Source organism: Centrocercus urophasianus, unplaced genomic scaffold, assembly GCF_019232065.1.
Source record: "Centrocercus urophasianus isolate 14NV4802_14NV808 unplaced genomic scaffold, USGS_Curo_1.0 seq_19, whole genome shotgun sequence".
Lineage (NCBI taxonomy): Eukaryota > Metazoa > Chordata > Aves > Galliformes > Phasianidae > Centrocercus > Centrocercus urophasianus.
The window spans coordinates 15453451-15473841 of NW_024884744.1; the positions used below are offsets into that span (position 1 = coordinate 15453451).

Sequence of the window (20391 nt, forward strand, 5' to 3'; positions counted from 1 at the left end):
TTTTTTTTTTTGCTTTTTTGCTTTTAACAAGCATCTCATTAGTGCTGTCTAATTTGTTTTAACATAATATTTGATTTTGGGACGGTAGCCTTGGAAGATACATTCATAAATACCATGAAAAGAAGCGATTTTAGTGAAGCTTAAAACACACCAGCCTTTAAAACAACTTTTGCTGGCCTGGTGATCAGCAACACAAGATTATGTGCTATAGACAGCTTGAACTAGAATAATGAAATACCACCTTTGTTTTTACTTTAGTTTTCTGTGGCTGCTGTAGTTAGTATGTTCTTGGGGTAAAGAAAAGGGGCAGAAATTTCCATCAGTGCCCAAACTGTTACAGGATGCTTTTGTTGCTTGAGTGTGTGAACTCTTCTGCTGTTTGTTGTCTTTTGCTGTGAAATGAATAAGTTACACAGGGCATCATGCATAACATCTCGTTCTTTTCTACAGACCTTGCTTGCATGTACAAGTTGTTTAGTCGTGTGCCAAACGGTCTGAAGACAATGTGCGAGTGCATGAGCTCGTACCTGAGAGAGCAAGGCAAAGCACTAGTTTCTGAAGAGGGAGAAGGAAAGAATCCAGTTGACTACATTCAGGTAGTTGAATATTTAAAAATTGCCTTTCCTCCTTCTTTCCCGTATTTTCCAGAGTAACACGTTTTATATGAGAAACCTCTTAGCGCTGACTCAGAAAGGTTAATTATTTATTAATAAACTTCATTTATGCTTCTATTTAAAATGCGCACATTTTTTTATTTTGGAAGTGTTTAGAACTCCTAAGTTGCTTGGTAAGTACAAGCTCCTAATTAGTGGGTTTTTGGTATCTACTTTTATTAAAATATTCAAAACAGTTATATAAAACCTTGGAACTTTTTGGTTTATTGTACATTATATTTGCCTCCAGATTGAATTTTATCCTAAGAAGCTCCTTAGCATCTATTTAATGTAATTGTGTGCAACGCTGGCTATTGATGTTCAAGGTGGAATTTCATAGCAAGATTCTAATGGTTTACAGCATTCACCTCTCACTCACATTTTAATTGCTAGCTTAATTCTTGGTCTCCCTGAGAGACACAGCATTTCTGCATATTAGTAGGTGTTTTGTTGTTCTCCATCTCACTAAGATTTTGTGTAGCATTAATTTACCAAGACCCTAAAATGTGCTTCAGGAGTGTTGTCGTATTTTCTTGCCTCCCATTGTCTCTGAGAACATAGCTCTAATTTCTTTCAGAGTTAATTGAAATTCAAGTAAATGTTTTATAGCTGAAAATGTTTTACAGTTGATATCAAAATGTGTATTTGTTAAATATGTTAATTTTTTACAAATGTGTAGCTGCAGTTTTTTTGTCTGGTCCTTTAAAGAAGCATTTCATGTTGTGTATCTTATTATCTCTACTTTGTTTGAAAACAATCAATTTACTGGAATTGGTTACTATTACAAGAAGCCATTTGAGTATAGAAACGTTTTTGTTTGAATTGTCTGGCAGTGCTGAAGCAAAATTTCTTACCTAATTTGGACAAGAATGATTCTCCAATGATTTAAAAAGAGAATACTCTTTGAACTTTCGTAGGTATAAAGGTTCTGGGCTGTTGTGGTTTTGTGGTGGTGTGATTTATTTAAAAATAAAAACAAAAAAGTGACAAGTAATATATAAAATAAGTGTCCGAAGTAATTTTCACTTTAGAATTCTGTTTGACCCAAAAGGGAGTATCTTAAGAGGCTGACCTGGGGAAAAGTTAAATATTTAATTATAATGGTGCTATCAATGTATCTTGCCACAAAGTTGAATACACCTGGTGAAGCTGAAGAAGACTTACAGCCATGTTGCACTTGCTTTGGCAGAGCTCATCCAGAGTCCAATTAGTATTTACCCCCAACCATCTCATGAAGATGTCCTAAGGAGGAGTCAGTATTTGATTGCTGCTAAACCTCTAAAAATATTTGTCCTTCCATTAACGTGATGGAAGAAAGAAAAATGAATAAAGAATCCACCTTACTGATTTCAGTCATGCTAATCTGAAACTTTCAAGAACTTAAATACTGGTAAGAAGATAGACAGGGAAGATATATTTTACTATCAAGAAAAAAAGCCTTCATAGTTCAGCACTGCTTCTGCAACGTAACATTGCCAAACCCTCAGCATCATCAGTGACATGATTGCAAAAACATTGCCAGGGATTAAATTTAAAACTCCTTAAAATAATGGAAGGGATGTTGAGATGCTGTTGTGATTCAAGGTACTATCAGTTTCTCCTGTTCAACACCAGGCTGTTCAGATGGTGTACTCCTGGAGAGGAGACATAAGCTAACCTTGGTTAACAGAGAGAGAAAGTGGGATTTGCTTTGAATTTAAAATTTCTAATACACGTTAATTAGACTGTCTAAAGATCATTCCTTTAAGTGAGATGGTGAGTTCCTAAGAAACACTACTACTTCCTTGAGTAATTCTTGAATGGCTTCTTTAAGTAACCACAAATGAATAAATTCTTCAGCGATGTAGGACTTCAGGATCATTTAGCCTGAATGGATTGTATGGACAGTAGTTATCAACTTTATGCACAAAATTCTTTTTCCCCACCACCCTGAATATGTTGCTTATGTATAAATCCCACATGTATCATATATGTTTAGCAAGGTGTTCATGTGATTTTTATGATGCTTCCCCCTTCTACATTCAGTTGTTTTAGCTTTAAGTACAGATAGTGCAACCCCTAAAAATGATGGTAAAAATCTGACAGTTCAGCTAAAAGAAATGGTTCGTTTCACGTCTGTGGACTTCATGCTGTGATTGTGAACTTCAAACTGTGGTAACTGGAGGGCAGTTACTTGTATCTGGCTTTCATACATTCACAGAGATTGGTACAGATTAATGGGAAACACGCAGCTAAATAGTGCAGAACATTCCTGGCTTGAATCTGCAGGGGGAAAAAAAATTAATAAGATCTGTCCTCTTGTTGCAGTATGTTTTCTCCTTAAACTTGCTTAGTGGCTCTGTGGATGCAGTTAATGGGTGCTTAGCCTGATCTCTCTGATGTCCTGTACTTAGGAAGGGAAGTGATTTTGACAACTTCATTCATTTTACGTAGATAAGGCTTAATTCCAAAAATACCTTCTTTAAGTTGTCGATTTAAAATAAAGTAAATCAGCCTGTTCAACAAGAGTGATTAAAATACTTAATCTGTCAGTAGCCTATTACAGCAAGAGATTTAGGGCAACTGTAGACGTTTACAAACAGAAATGAAATTTCCCATGCTTCCTAACAGTGCAGAACGTAGAGGGCATTGCAGAACCTCTACTTGTAGATCTGATCTAGCCTACATCTATTACTGCTGTTTTTGCAACTTAAAATTTTAAATCAGTAAAACTGTTTATACTTTTTTTTTTTGAAGGGTTTACTGGATTTGAAGAGTAGGTTTGACCGCTTTCTTCAAGAGTCTTTCAATAACGACCGACTCTTCAAACAGACTATTGCGGGTGACTTTGAATATTTCCTCAACCTCAACTCTAGGTCTCCAGAGTACCTCTCATTATTTATTGATGATAAGCTGAAAAAAGGAGTCAAGGGAGTAAGTATAAATTAAATTAAAAGATCCTACTGTTTTCTGTGCAATCTTGGATCAAATTAAACTAAGGTAATTTTCTGAGAATGATTTTTGTATTAAGGTAAATGGCACTGCTGCCTTTTTCAAACAAAGAAAAAGTCCATAAGGCACATCTGAGCCCATAACACTTTAGGGCTAAACTTACATAAGGCACACAAGGATATCTCAGGATGTGTAGCTTGACCTCCATCTCACTCCCTTAGATTGTATTAAATTCTGCGACTTTCTGGGAAACCTGTTCAGTTCCTTAAGTATGTTTATAGTTCAGTAGTTGTTCCCAATGCCTAATGATTCTCTTGCAAAGTAACTCACTTGGTTAGCCAGTCAAATAATCAATACTATTTATTTATAAAAATAAGTGATCATTTTATTTGTTGTGGCACTAGACAGGCTTTGCAAAGTCAATCTCAAAATGTGAAAATCTTCATTCTGAGCTGACTTTCCATATTATTAATTGCTGATGCTGGTTTATAGTTGTGCTTCTTTTCTAATTCTTTTTTAATGCTTCAAAATGTATGGTCATCAGGACAGTTTCACTGTTTTATCAGGAGTTTTAACCATTCATTGCTCCCTCATCATTGCTTCTTCCTACATTTTTGATTGTTATTTTCTCCCTTTTACTGGGTTTGGGCACTGTTCTTTTGGCTCGGTTGTTCATACGTTAGACCAATTTTGTTATGTTCCTTCTAGGCTATTCTTACACCATATACTTGGTGTGAATTGCTTAAAGTATGTAGGCTGTATATGACATCCGTCCTGGAAGACTAAAACCAGTATATTATTTCTTCTACAGCTAACAGAGCAAGAAGTAGAAACTATCTTGGATAAAGCAATGGTTTTATTTAGGTTTATGCAAGAGAAAGATGTTTTTGAGCGGTATTATAAGCAGCACTTGGCAAGAAGACTTCTTACAAACAAGAGTGTTTCGGATGACTCTGAGAAAAACATGATATCTAAATTAAAGGTAAGGCAATATTTGTATACTTTTTGCTTCATTTATTTCATAAATTTCATAAGTATGATTTCTTTGGCCTTACATAAGGGTTATATATATAAGCTGTACCTTGCAGTTAAATACAGATTTGATTTTTGAAGCCCTAACAGAAAATATGAAGTGTTATTCTGAAACATTATGTAGAAATAAAAAGAAGGAAATGCTGGAAAACATCTGGAAGTGGTGTAAATTCACAGTGGGTATTTGATGGCATTCATTTTTGTTAAATTGTACTATATCCTTCTTCAGATCAGCAGTAGCGTTCAATTCCTTTTTGATGTAGTTCAGATTGATTGAAAAAAGGTCTTCATACCTGTGTTTGGAAACGTTTTGCTTACTTCTCTTGGTTTAGTTTATTCTGGTTGCAAGAGTGACCAAGAGACTGAGAAGGTAAAACCTAAAGATAAGCAATCCTTGAAGCAGCTTCTAATGCAGCTTCTGCCCCTGTGGTATGTGAAGTGTCCAGGGGATTTTTGAACCTGTCTGATTTGGTTGTAAAAATCAAACTTCCCTGATTCTCAGTTTTTGACCTTTGTATTCTCACCCATGAACGAATGAAATCTGTTTGAATCGGATTTCTCCAGATTATCAAAATTAATTAATTCCCAGTTACCTTTCCACTTCTTCCCACCTGGTGCAGATGAGAATACACAGGGCATACTTCTTTAGCAAGATGAGTCAATGGATTGAGACTGCTGTCTTTTCTCATGGATTTGCCCAGAGATGGTAATAGTGTAGATAACATGCTGGCCTTTACCATATATGTGAAGCTGTGCTTTAGAAGTGTACAGAAAGTCCTGGCTGTCCAGTGGAAACGCATATATTTGCGTGTATGTCTATAGATATGTATGTCACAGATTGAAGAAAGATCTGTGATCTTCCTTTGTACTCTGCAGTAGCCCTCGAAAGTGATGTATACTTAAGATAAAAATCTTTGGGCATCAAAAACTAGTATTTTCTCATCATGTTACAAAACAGGTTAGTTCATAGGCATTGGTCTATTAAGCTTTCACCAATGTTTTAGGTGAGATAAACATGCAGAAATTATGTAAAAAAAAGAAAAAAAAACTGGAATGGGTGAAAAGGGAGGGAAGGTTTCATTTTTGCAGGCTTAAATATGAAAAATGGAAGTTATTTTGGGGTGTTTTTTATAAAGTTCTGGAAGTAATGGAAGAGTCCAAGTAACCACATGTATGGAAATAGCATTTTTATGAGACATAAACTCTAGCTGTTGGGTTCATGTATCAGATCTCTTCCATAGCCCTGGCACAGTGAGTGATGTTGTGTGTTTCAGACTGAATGTGGATGTCAGTTCACATCTAAACTGGAAGGAATGTTCAGGGACATGAGCATCTCAAACACGACGATGGATGAGTTCAGGCAACATCTGCAGTCGACTGGGGTAAGAGCACAGCTCCTGTGTGCTGCTTCTTTCTGTGCAAAGCACAGACCTTCATCCAGGCGCGTGCATTTTTTTGTTAGCGTTCTCATGTGAGAAGAAGGATTTGGTTAGCATCCTCAAATTAAATTTCTTATAGTGGTTCTCATCTCGTAAACTCTGTTAGTGTTTCCCGAAATAGAAAAGCCATTTCAAAGGCTGATGTGCAGCCCAAACAGAACCGATTTCGCTGCGTAGAATCCCGTTCCGGCTCCATTGCGCCTCCGTTGCTGCGCGGTCCCTCCTCCGCCGGCCTCCTTCCTCGTGGCCGCCAGGGGGCGCGGTGCGGCCGCCTTCCCGGCTGCTCGCTGGGGGCGTGCGGGCTCGTTTGTGCCTGACAGCAGCGGGGCGGTTTCAGCAGAGGTGGTGGAGGCACACGTGGACAGATACAGGTGTTTGTGGGCGGGCATCTTTACTGCAGCTTTGTTCTTTAGAATCGAATGGTGTTTTCCTTCTAGAATGGTTAAAACACGAACATCAAGAAAAAATTTTTAGAGCACTCCCACTTTTTTGTGAGACTTCTACATAGGATTCTTTGATGTTAAAGACAACCTGACAGTTTTACTTTGAGTTAATGTATGATATCTGTATTTCCATCTTAACTATGTACAGCCAGTAAGGTAAAGTTCAACTGTTAACATCTATTCTGTTAGGTCTCATTTGAGACTGTCTTATTCTTGGCAAGGGACCAGCAGTTTGCCCAAGGGCTGCCTTTTGTTCAGCCTCATTGTCTTTTAATGACACTTTTGGAGTATTTGTTTATGATGAAAGCAGAGATGTTTCTGTTGGTGTTCATAATATTTGAGATAAAATAAATCTATTGCTTTCTTTGTTTTTAAGTATTGCTGTTAATATCCAGGTGTTTTTGCATTCTGTAGGAAATAGTCAATCCTACTCCTTTTTAAACAATTTATATAGCTCAGATATGTGTAGTGCCTCCTAGAGGAATCAGAAATCTACTCGACTCTAAATAATCTGACCTGCAAAGTCTCCTGCTGGATCCTGTGTCCCAACATATGGGTAGTGCCAAGGTCTATTTAAGTAATGATTGGTTTCATATCATTAAGGGGAAAGCTAAGCACAAGGGAAAGCCCAGGATAACATTACTCATAATTCTACAGGTGCAATTCCGAAACCTTTAATTGTTAAGAGTGTTTTTTTTTTTAAGACTAGGTCACTTTAAGGCATTTTCCATTTGTTCGTATCATTTTTGCAACGAAGAGATGGAAAAGTGAAAGGCTTACAGAACTTTTCTGGGTCTGCTGTGTATAATGTCTGATATGCAGCATTCTCAATTTATACTGTGTTGTAATCTGACTGAGACCAAAAACCTCAGGGAAAGGTTGCCACTTGAACTAGAAGGATTTCAGTTCCTGATAAAGACACTTCCTTTATCTTCCTGTCTCTGTTGATCACCTTTCCCTATACTCTGTCTAAAGCGAAAATTGTTTGAAGCTTCTCTGTAGATGATTTATAGATTAGTTTTCTGCATCTAAATGGCAATTTTAATTATCTTGTGAGCCTTATAGCATTGATAATACAGAATTGGAAGCAAGGCACTAATGCTGACTACAGAACAAGCTCCATACTGGTTTTTGCATGCTTTTCCAAACTGTTGTGCTTTAGCCTTAACTAAATTCATTTTGAGAGGATATTTCTCTCTGAGTAGCTTGGCATTAATCTAGATTTTTCAGAAGTTTCCAAGGCATAAGTTTGGTAATGCACAGAAGTGTTTGACACATACGCAGTACAAAATTTACTGTATACAAGCGAGTGCTGCTCTGTTATTTAGTACTGGAAGTTTCTGAAATGATGGGATATTTCTTGACAGTCTAAAATATAGCATGCTCTATTTGTATTTAACAATTTATAACCATTTGGGTATGTTATACTTTGTTTTTCTTGTCCCTCATTTGTGTTCTTTGAAGGTACTATCTAACACCAGAGCTGAAAATGCTCGCCTTTAAGTTTAATAAAGTGAGTTGAGATACCAGTAAGGATAATGCCACATGATAGGCTAGAAGTTTATCTCCTACTAATGGAAACTAATCCACTTTGTGGATCCGTGTTTCACCTGTACAATGTTTTGTAAGCAGTGCTGAGTATTTATTGGTAATGGCTGTCTTCAGAGAAAGTACATACGTTCTGTGTGTGAAAGTAACTGTTCACATAACAGCATGGAGGCAAATAGTAGGAGGAGCTTGCTGTTACTTAACGTCAGATAATTTGGTATTTTTATTTGCTTCCAGAGGCTACTTAGAAATTTGTGTCTTTAGCAACCTGGCTTTACTGTACATAGTCAAAAGGGGAAAGACTATTTAGAAAGAACTGTTCTATATATTGTGAATTCCATTTGTGATCACAGGTATTTCACTCTTAGTTAGTCGTTAATAGAAGTCTGTAAATGCCCCAGGGGAATGACATGGAGGTTTCTGGCATATCTCCTAACATTCTGGTGGGTTCATTTGTTCGGTGTTGGTAAAACAATGTTTATAGATTTATATTCCATCTTTTCCATAATTGTGCAAGTTCTGTACTTTCTACGTGATAGAAAAAAACAGTGAAGCATGATCTTTTAAAACAATGAATGTTTTCTTCCAATTATAGGTCTCATTAGGTGGCGTTGATCTTACAGTGCGGGTTCTCACAACAGGTTACTGGCCAACCCAGTCAGCCACACCAAAGTGCAACATCCCTCCAGCTCCCCGACATGCTTTTGAAATATTTAGAAGGTATGTGTTAAAACAGGCTTTGAGGTAGAGGTTTTAAGAGCAAACTTTTTCTTAACTTAACTTACAGGTACGTTTTACCATTAAAACAAAAGACGTGCCATCTTACCACTCTTTTTCAGTTGATGCAGAAATTGAGAATACAAGAATTTGTATTTTTAGACTTGAGGCTTTGGGAGTTCTTAATGTGAATTCTAATGCAGTGCTTTGAAAAAGGAGGAGTTAGAAATTTCCTTAATTGCAATGGAAAGTGCACATAATTACTAAGCTTCTACTAAGTAGTTTCCACTTCATACATAATTTACGTGTTGTATTTAAGTTTTCAATTCATTTATATTGCAGATTTTATTTAGCCAAACACAGTGGACGACAGCTGACACTCCAGCATCACATGGGTTCTGCAGATCTCAATGCCACTTTTTATGGGCCAGTTAAAAAGGTGAAGTATGAAGGTTATGAGAGTGTTGCATTTTAGCATTTAGAATAAAACCTAAGCAAGTGCACAGTTGTATTAATTCCATGATTTTATAAAATAAGCTTGCCTGTTGATAATATTAGCAAAAAGTGCCTTTCATCCCTTCTATATTCTTCCTTTGTAAATGTTTGAAAACGTTTTCTTCTTCTAAATCTGATTTTCATGTGTTGCAAATCATCCCTTTTAGTTCCTTGCAGAAAAGTAATTTGGATCTTGAAGGAAATTTAGTGTTCTGCAGGTTTTTTGGCTGGAATAATCAAAAGCAAAATGAAATTTATCTTTAGACTAATTTTTGTTAGTGTGAAAACGTACTTTTAAGCAAAGTCTACTCTGCTTTTCATATTTAGAGTGCTAGCAATGTAGACGTTTTTCCAAATGTGTATAATACTTCATATTTATGTATACAAGAAAAATCTGGAAGCTACTCAGGTGGCGGAGCAGGTGCCCATAGAGGCTCTGGGGTTTGTTCTTGGGAAATGCTCAGTATTTGACTGGATGGAGTCTCGAGTGTCCTGTTCTGTATGGCCTGGCTGTGAGCAGTGGCTGGACCATGCAACTTAGCAAGGTGCCTCCATCCTAAAGAAATCTGCTGTGATTGTAAGGTCACCTACTAGAGAGAGATTCTGGTTATGCCACCAGACATATGCCATTCGATGACATCTATGGACTGAGCTCCAAGATAACTTTCATCACGTAACTTCCATCTTACTGAGGAAATATTCTGGAGCGAAGAATGAACTGATGGTAGTTCTGTTATTTTTAAAATAGGAAGATGGCTCCGAGGTTGGCGTTGGAGGTGCCCAAGTAACTGGCTCAAATACACGGAAGCACATATTGCAGGTGTCCACTTTCCAGATGACAATATTAATGCTCTTTAACAACAGAGAAAAATACACCTTTGAGGTATGAATTGTTTTTTTTTTTTCTTACCTGTCTTTCAGATAACCTATTTTAGGCTTTCTAGTTCTATTAACTAGGTATTTGAGGAGCACAAACACCACACTTCTCATTCCACTGGAGTATGGGTCAGACTGATAAATGCAGGAACAGATCAGCACCACTGCCTTATTGCTATATTCACTGCTAAATATTTATTAAACAGTTCCAGAAGTGGATGTCATTTGGGAATGGAAGTTTTCAGGGCAGTTGAAGAGGGTTGTTGAGTATGGTTATTCCTTGGCTGTAGGAGACAAGCTGAAGCTGGAATGCAGCAGGTGGCTCTGCTTGCTCAGTTTCCTTGAGTAACTGAATCTATAGGCCCAGGGATTTTTGTCATTGCTTTTTAAGCAGTTAAATTGTTTAAACTGGCAGTCTGGAGTGAGCTGTAGTTTATCCCTTCTCTCATGGTGAACCAGAAAGGACGATGAAGAAGTTCCAAAGAGATTCCTAATATAGAGATTGGAGGGGCATTACTAGGGAATGTTGAAGCTCATAAAAGGTGGTGGAGAATGCTTTGGGAGTGCATTCTTCTAGCCTGCTATTATGAGGATGTCTATTTGAAATAGTTGGGATTGAGAAAGGCAGAGTTTGCTTAGAATCTCTTAAATAATATGTACAGTTTGCAAAAGAGTGTTTGGGAGCTCAGAAAGTCCTGTGTTTTGTGCAGTGCACTGCAGGAGCATTACAGCTTTGAGTACTTCTTCAGAGAGAACTTAAAAAGAAAGGAGAATTTAACAGCTAGGTTAACAGCTTGGTTTTCCTAATTGAAATTGGACTAATAGCTACATTATTTTATAAATGTATTATTTTGAGGTTTTTTATGAATAGAGCCTCATTTATATATGAATAAATAATACTTGGCACTGACAAATACGACTGTGACGCATGCACTAAATCATAGTTAATTTTACTAAGGCTAGATAATAGAGAACTGTCTGCAAGTGTTTAGATTGTATGTGTTTGTTTTCTCATGTTCAGGAGTTTTTAAGCTGTTCTTATGTCAGCCTTTAACTAAAACATTAAGAAGGCATACTACGTTTGTTTGGCTTCTTTGGTGAAGTACGTGGGAGTTGTCTTTGAGCAGAAAAGCTTATGAAAATCAAAGGGTAGATTGAATTTTGTCTGTCTTCACTGACTATTGAATGCCACGATTAATTACCAAGCGCTGCCATATGCTGCTGTTCTCTCCTATGAAGTTACTGCTTTTACCGCAGCATAGCATGAGAGATGGCCTGCAATGTGCTTGAGTAAGCATAAAAGCAAAGTGTTTCTGCAGCTTCACAGCTGGACAGATTAATTTTAAGTTGCTTTTGTGGTTGGAAAACCTTTGCTATTTACCGTTTTCTTTGTATTCAGTGAGATTATTAACTGGAAACTTGCTAAGATTGTGAACAGCTGTTGAACTATGTGACTGAGAGAAAAAGATTACGATGATGCAAGAATAATGTACATGGTTCTTCAGAAATGTAAAGAATCATGACATAGCAAGATGCCTTCTCCAAAATTTACGTAGTTAATGTATCTCTGTATGTCAAGGATTTGTTTACATCAACAAAGGAACAAGTGGCCACGTAGGTCTAGCTTAATGTTACTTGCTTCTAAGAGGAAGGATGTTTGTGCAAACCTTCAGAGCTTGTTCCATTTTCATTCAATTCAGTTTCTTGTAATGGAATTTCATGTAATGCTCAGCTTTTTGTTTCTGTTTTTGCTGAAGTTTACAAAGCAGCTCGGTGTTTTGAAGGGTGAAATCTTTAATGATAATGCTGAAAACAAAGGGAAAATACTTAGTTCTTATTATATCTCTAGGTTTCACAAACAAGAAATAGAGGTGTTGCTGGTAGAAGTAAAACTAGGGATTATTTTAACAAAGAAGTGACTCTGGATCTTAAAAACTGGCGTGCCTTTGTTCTCTTTTGCTCGTTTCTGCTTTTGAAGAATTGCAGGTTCAAGTTTGTATGAATAAAAATCCTTTTAGTCTTTTTGTCATTTCAACAACATGACTTTTTTCCTTCTAATTTCCCTGTGTTTTTTTCCCAATAATAACCAGTTATCATGTGTAGAATTGGACAAAGGCCATGCTTAGAATATATCCTTTGTAGGTTTCGGATGGAGCTCAGTTAGTAATGTTTTTAGAACTGAAATTATGTAATAGGTACTGCTTTTGTGCACAGCTCTGTTATCTCCTTCAAAATAATGCATTTTTGGAAACGAGGGGAAAAGCGCTGTAGAGCCACTAAGATGATCAGAGGGCTGGAGCACCTCTCCTATGAAGAAAGGCTGAGGGAACTGGGCTTGTTTAGCTTGGAGAAGAGAAGGCTCTGGGGAGACCTCATTGCAGCCCTCCAGTACGTGAAGGGAGCGTATAAACAAAAGGGGGAACAGCCGTTTACCAGGGTGGGTAGCACATGGGGGGTTGGTTTTAAATTAAGACAGGGGAGATTAAGGTTGGATATTAGGAGGAAGTTTTTCACACAGAGGGTGGTGATGCACTGGAACAGGTTGCCCAAGGAGGCTGTGGATGCCCCAGCCCTGCAGGCATTCAAGGCCAGGCTGGATGTGGCTCTGGGCAGCCTGGTCTGCTGGTTGGTGACCCTGCATGTAGCAGGGGGGTTGGAACTTGATGATCATTGTGGTCCTTTTCAACCCAGGCCATTCTATGATTCTCCTCTGTTTACATCAATTGTATAAGCGCATTGTGTAAGTAAGAAAAATAGTACGTCACAGACTGAGGGGAAAGGAGAGCAGAGGACCATCTGTTATTCCCATTTGTATTCAGAGCTACATTTTTTTTTGTCCAACTTGAACTTTTTGCCTTCTTCTGAGGGAGCATATTGCAGTACAGTTCTTCCTGTGCTTCTGATTTCTAAGCTTGCTTATGATTTCTGAAATGTTTTGCATGTGTTAATGGCTCCGTTGGAAAGATACAGCATGGAAAAAAAAACTTTGTTTTGCTTTCATCAGGAGCAAAGAACACATTTACTTGTGATAGCAACTCAATTATGAAAGGATGGCTTTTAGTTGTAGGCTTCCAAACATAAATTTCTGATGAACGTGTTAGAGGCATTATGTGAAGCGTAAGCTGGATTTGGTTTACAGTCTCTACAGTTATCTAAGTCCTCAGGTTGTAAGTGCTGTCTTCGTTTGCTTGGTTGAATTTATGCTGATTGATCCATTTTAGTAAGAATTTTTGGTGTGACCATCTAAGGGATTGCATCTTTGATTTCTTATTTTCTTTAATACTGTTTTGTGCTGAATCTGGAAAAAAAAATTGTGACAATTGTTTTAAGTAAAGCAACAGATAAATAGTTTGAGTTGCTTGTGAAAAGGCATTGTTGATGTCAGCAAATAATTTAACTGTGGGTACACATCACTTCAAATACTGTGAATATTTCTGAATGTACTCTTCTAAGAATACTCTTAAGAATACTTAATGTTTTCCAATCACCCACAGGCAGTAAATATCAAAAATAGTGAGATTTGGTCATGTTAGACTTCTGGAATTTCTAGCTCATTCAAAGTAATTTAAAAAGATGTGCAAAAAAAGTTTGACATCAAATAAAGTTATCATTACACATGGGATATTGGGTACATAGTTGGAAAATAAAGGCATGTTATCTGAGCTTTGCTGAGATCTGGTTGTGAGATGCTGAATGGGAAATGCTTTGCAGTTAATGACAGTCTTGGCAGCCAGTATATGAAAAATACTACTTGTTCTCAGCAGTGTATGACCACAGGAGGATTTTTTTGACCATTACAATAAAATCTGAGTGCACAGAAGAAATAAACATGATAGAACTCGGCTGTACTCTGAAGTTTGGCTTTCTGATGGCTGTTTAAAGAACTGAAGTTCTGTACAAGTTCTGTTCTGCCTCTTAAGCACGGGGGGATGTTGCGGTTGTTTTGAGTTTGACTTGTGTGCCATGAGCATGGGGAGTGTAGGTGGACAGCAGAAGAGCTGGGTATTGCTCTTGGATCAGGTGATGGGGAAGCTGGTGAAGTGGCAGTTCTGGTGGCAGTTACATGTACGACGACTGTTTTTCTGTCTGGTAGTTTAGTCTTCAGCTGCCAGGTGTCCCTTAAGAGTCTGAATGGGAATGTGAACTGGAGATGTTTGCAGTTTCTAAAAGTCTAATAATGAACTTCTAACGAATGTGAGCTCATTGACTGAGTTAAATTTGAAGAAGCCTTCCCCTAAAGCATATGAAGACATCGTTCTGCATCCAGTATACTTTGCTTACTAACTTGTGATTGCTGCTTTATGGACTTGAAGGATGGATGTTTTAAGCAGTCACTGCTGTTGTCTGCAAAATGTGATACTTACTTCTGCACTAGCTGTAAACTGATGAGGATGTTTTTCTTCAGGAAATTCAACAAGAAACTGACATCCCTGAAAGAGAACTGGTCAGAGCCCTACAGTCCCTTGCGTGTGGCAAACCAACACAACGTGTTCTCACAAAAGAGCCCAAATCGAAAGAAATAGAAAATGGACATATATTTACAGTGAATGATCAGTTCACATCTAAACTACACAGAGTGAAGATTCAGACAGGTAAGTGGCTTTTTATATTATCTTGTCTTTAAAGTGTTTTGTCTTAGAATGTTATTTTGTAAGCTTGATGTCCATACAAGCAGAAGGAAACGAGTCGTATTTCTTTGTTGTTAATGCTTGTGGAGCCAGGAGTTGGATTCAATCCTAATAGGTCTTTTCCAACTTGAGGTATTCTATGGTAAATCTGTGATTCTAGTTGCATCCAAACAAGAATTTTAAAATGGAAGTGTGGAAGTGATAGTTAATAAGCCTTCTGCTTTTCAAAGTGTGTAGTTCCTTTTAAGATAAAAGGAAATGTTAAAGGAGAAATTTGAGTAGTGAAATTAAAAATATCAGGCTACTGACTGATTCATAAAAAAAGAAGATAGCCTCAGGTGTGTAAATTGTTGTACTGCTGTGAAATTGGGTAAAATCTTTATCACGTGATGTAGCAGAGTTTATTTCCATACAGCAGTTAGCTGCAGTGTCTTTAGGCCATGATTTGAGTGGAGTTAACAAATGAGAGCAACTGATTGGCGTGACACAGCTTTACCAGCTCAGTGAAGAGCTGGTTTATGTTACACATAAGTCATACTGGTATCTTTAGTTCAGAAAGCTCTCTGGAAATATTTTCTGACTTGTAGTACTGCTGTAGATGCTCTTCCAAGTGTTTTGCAAATTAACTTTGTAATTTTAGTTCATCAAAGATTTTCTGAAGCTATGGGTCTTGGTACATAAAATACACGCCATTAATGGCATTTTAGTTGTCTTTTCATGCAGTGCTGGAATTCACGTGCTGTTTGCTGTGCATAAGGCAGCTTTGGGCTTCTGTTTAGCCTGCGATGTCCTGGGATGTAAGTGTGTAAATCCAGGGCTGCATACCGTTATTATGTATATAATATGTAACAACATATTAGTATGTTGTTACACTGAGTATATCCTGCTGCTGGAGCAATAGCTGGGCTGTCCTCATATGCATGCACAGTGCTGTGCTCTCAGCATGCTCACCACATGTGGAGAATTTCTCTGGTGAGCAAGAGTGCAGCAACCAAATGAAGGGCCATGATCTCTCTGATCAGGGCCCAAAACATCACTGGCAGAATTGAACAGGAGTCTGTGACAACTGTCGGAATTTTGGTGTAGTTCTGCTTTATTGTTTCATAAATTTCTGGGGTAGGAGAATATAGTTTGGAGTTCAAGACGGTTTAAGAGCAAATTTGATACTTCTGGTTTTGTTTCTCTTACAAAGATGACTTTTAATGTAGACCTCTTTAGAACCAATAAATACTTGGGGCTTTTGAGTGAAGTATGGGAGGGAGACAGGTAGTGGGAGCAGTGTGGGAAAAGGGATTGTTTATGATGATACTGGGGTGAAAAGGTGAGAGAAGGGCAGGAACAAAGCATAAGTAGAAGAGAACAGAATACAAGGGTGAAACAGCTGAGATGAAAAGGATAGGGAAGGTTGGACTGTTTCATCTGGCTGATGAACTTCTTAAGTATTTAAATAGTTTATGAAGAAAGCTTTGAATCATTTGTCTGTTTTAATTAACGAATTTCTTTACTTTAAAGAGAAAAATATTTAATGGGAGCATAGGGGTGGTTGTGCCTGTAAGCAGGTCTGAGTACTGCTAAAATTTTAACATAGCAATAATTGAATAATAGATTGCTACCTTGTCAGTTGCTATCAAAATATGCCAGAAAATGCTAATATGTTCTTCTGGCTGCTTTTCATAAACAAACGAGTTTGAGGATGTCAAAACTTGGGAAAGCATTTGATTTCTGAACGAAATAAATAGCAAAGCTAAAGCTTACACAGTGTTAATTTTAACTTTGCTAAGATACTTTGTTCTCTTTCTTTTTTTTCCTTTCAGTTGCTGCCAAACAAGGAGAATCTGATCCAGAAAGGAAAGAAACAAGGCAGAAAGTAGACGATGACAGAAAGCATGAGATAGAAGCTGCTATAGTTCGGATAATGAAATCTAGAAAGAAGATGCAACACAATGTGCTAGTAGCAGAGGTATGTTTGTACATAGTTTTAACATGGACTTCAGAATTGCTTTTGTTTTTTCCATTTGATTCCATTTGAAGTTACACAAGTCTAACATGGTTTTGGAGGGTTTTTGACAGATTGTGACTAATCCATTCTGTTTTTCCCATTTATCTAAAGACACCTAAATCCATACCCTGTACTCATGTGCATCTGATTTTCCTTCCTCCCTTTACTGCTATTAATATGTCATCATATTCCTTAAGTACCAATTGGCAATGAAAACCACTGTGCTTAGCATGACTTATTTTCTGTTTTTGTCTTGTTGCTAACTGTTGGGTCCAAGATTGAAAGTTTCAAGGTCTGCAGAGAAAGAGTGAGAGTGCTCACTGAGTTCTGACACCTTTGCAAATGGGAGGTGCTTTCCACTCTCGCACTCTTCCATGGTTGTGAAATTGAGTGTCTCCAGGTTGACCATTCCTCTCTCAAAATTGAGCAGGCAGCCGAAGGGAAAAAATGATGGGAGAGTGAAGATGGATTGTTGTTTCATGGTTGTAGCCAGCCCCGCCTCTGTGCAACTTTCTGATTATTTTGATCAGTTAAGATAATTAATGATCTTGCTCGACCTGTAATTTTATGTTATTGTTTTTAACGTTATGTTTTAGGTAACTCAGCAGCTGAAGGCCCGATTCTTACCAAGTCCAGTTGTTATTAAAAAACGTATTGAAGGACTTATTGAGAGAGAATATTTGGCACGAACACCTGAGGATCGCAAAGTATACACTTACGTAGCATAAAATGCGTTCAGAAAATTGATTTACTCTTGGACTGTACTCTTCGCATGAACTGGGAAGTTCTTTTAAATCATTAATATTAAGACGACCATCTCTTCTATTAAATTACAATACATGTTCTAGACCATTCAGATCAAGCCTTTTACTCCTTTTGAGAGTTTTCAACATGAATTGATTGAGCTTCAGGCTTTTCAACGTTATCCCTGTAGAGATCATCCTTACAATTCTTTGGGAAAATGTGAATGTGCCGCGTTTGTTTTCAATACTGTATGAAAACAGAAAAATAAAAACAAATTTAGAAAATACAGCTCATTAAAAAAATAAAATTGTTGGAATTTCATTTCCCCAGATCTTCAGTGTTGATGTAAACGTGTTTCTGTAGTGTTGCTTAGCACTTCGCGCATTGTATAAGTTGGGTTAAAAGAACAACCACAACTGGTAAGACAGAATTCCCAGTTATAGTGCTCTGCTTCAAATGTTTCTTTAACTAGCCATGTTTAATTTAAATATTTGGTAACCTTTTGGAGACCCGAGAATACGACTTGAGCATGTTTCACTCTTCCAGCTGCACTCATTGTTTGAACAACATGAATCAGCAACTACTGGGGGCTCAGAAAAGGCCATGATAATTTTGACTTTCCCTTCTGTAATATGAGTCCTTCTAAATTATCTCTAGATTTGTTCTGGTTTCTTCATAGGAAAAAGGAAAAGATATTAGTGTGTATAAACTGTATAATAATTTTTGCTGTTGTACTCACTGCTGATGGTGGATTGTACAGGGCGATGTTTTTATTTCACTAAATGTAGACAAAATTTTAAAATAAATGGATCTAGTGTACACAAACAATTCAAGTGTGTTAGAGTACAGGGATGGCAATATTTGAAACTAAATACTGTCCTCTGGGGAAGCATACTGGGATTATATTTTGTCAGTTAATACTGTAGATGGATCTGTAGCCCCAGGGTTTCCCATCGTAAGTACGTATTTGAGGAGATTAAAGTGAAGCCAGTGTGCACTATTTGCTTTTAAAAATGCATTTTAATCATGCAATAAAAAATGTTACTATAATGAAACTTTCAGTTCTTAAACCAAAGCTTTTATCCTTTTTGTCAGCATGCTGCAAAAATAGATTTAAAATTGCAGTTCAGTGGCACTGTTATTCTCATAGAATTTGTTTGAAGCGTGCATTGTACTGCAGAGTTTTTATTAAACTGTTTTTCTGACATTGCAATGCAGATTGCATACCACGCAGTTTTTCTGCTGTAAATATTGGTTTTAATTTGATGCTGGTTTTGTTTTGGTTCACGTCGTTTTCATCCGTAGATACAGAAACATACTGGGGATGGACTTCCCAAAATGTGGAGCTGGAGGAAGCGAAAAGGAAGTTGGTTGTAGAGCACTACGGTACTGCCAGATTATTTCTTCATTAGTGATATCAAGCAAATGCACTGTTGTGTAACGTTAGCAATTCACCTGAAGTGTATTGCTGATAGCGTGCCTCCAGTTTCACCCCTCTCTACAGCCTGTTAAGATGAAAAGCCTGGCTGTTGTTCAGTGGTGGGTTGCTTCTATGGAGGAGGCCTGGGATTGGGATGGTTTCAGCACGATTTATTCTGAGGCCTGTTTTGTCTTTTTTATAAAGGCTTTATTGAAGTTTACTAAATAAAAATAAGACTTTTCCCTAACTCATGATTTACTTTCAATTAAGTAGAAGGAAGGTAACCAACGAGGAGCTTAACCTGCTGCTGTTCATGAAGAATCCAGCTATGTCATCAGATTTTCCAAAATGAATTTGGGGGCAATTATTAAAATGTCTGTATGTCTATTTTCTAGTGACATTAGAAAACTAATAATTGGTTAGCCACTCTAGTTTTGGGTTGTGTCTTAAGGTCTTCCTAAAATTGTAACTAGTTCTTCCATGCGTTGGTATGAAGGCTTTCTTTTCTGTGTATCTTAGTCCTTAATAGCATTCATGTGACAGTTTTGTTTTAATGCTTTCCTTTGTGCTTTTCAGGAAGGAGTGAGTTCATAGCCTTTTCCACTGTGGTTTAGAGATACTAACATTGCTATCCATGACATTTGGACTTTGTGCTGCAGTTACAATTTTGCTGTGCATCAGCTGAAGCTTTCTGCCTGTGATTGCTTTGCTCTTGGCAAGTGTGAAGTTAGATGTCACAAGCCTGAATGTTAGATGAACAGCTGTCTAGCTATGTTTAAGGGGTGGATGGGTCTGATTTTTTTATCTTAATTTTTGGCCAGCTTTGCACACTAGAGTTGCTGAAGGAATAACAGATGGTGATAGCTATTTCAGTAACAAATACCAGAATATCATTTCCATTTCAAGTTTAATAGAATTTTGGAGACACTAAATGTTCAGGAAGGGACTGCTACTGAAGTCACCTTTTAGAAATGTCTTTACCATTACAATCAGATCACAGTTCCAAGGAGTTCAAGATGGAAATGTGAAAACTTTGATCAGATGCATCTGAACACGGTATCACTGTGACTCTGCTTAAGGTGAGTTTGATGCCTATGCCTTTGCATTGTTTGTGTACATTAAAGAATCATATGATTCTAGGATTAGTGAGATTTCTTTTAGATTCCATAGTAGAATTCTGCTGTTCCTTACCTGATTTTACTTTTGGTCTTTCTTAGTTCGCCTTTAAACTTGTAACTTAGTTAAAAGCTCATTAATAGGTTTGCATGATCACATTTATGAGGGTAATTAGTTGTAAGTTTTCTTTCCTTGAGTTAATGTACATGTAAATGCTGTAACAACCTATTAACGTGTAGTTTTAATTTTCAAAAGTTTTAAAATGAAAAGTAGACTTCAAGTTTTATACATATTGGAAGGTACATATACACAAGTTCATTTTAAAGAGTTGAGATTATACTCATGTACCA

General features: G+C 37.3%; 1 protein-coding gene across 1 annotated transcript; it reads left to right on the forward strand.

Moving 5' to 3' along the window:
* The first annotated feature begins 48 nt into the window (after nucleotides 1-48).
* CUL3 (cullin 3) lies at nucleotides 49-17842 on the forward strand. The gene is made up of 10 exons (XM_042820920.1): nucleotides 49-596; nucleotides 3390-3566; nucleotides 4396-4566; nucleotides 5891-5998; nucleotides 8642-8766; nucleotides 9106-9202; nucleotides 10007-10141; nucleotides 14540-14726; nucleotides 16577-16722; nucleotides 17358-17842. The coding sequence occupies exons 1-10, from the start codon at nucleotides 423-425 to the stop codon at nucleotides 17487-17489; spliced, it is 1452 nt and encodes a 483-aa protein (XP_042676854.1). The 5' UTR covers nucleotides 49-422; the 3' UTR covers nucleotides 17490-17842.
* Nucleotides 17843-20391: the final 2549 nt, after the last annotated feature.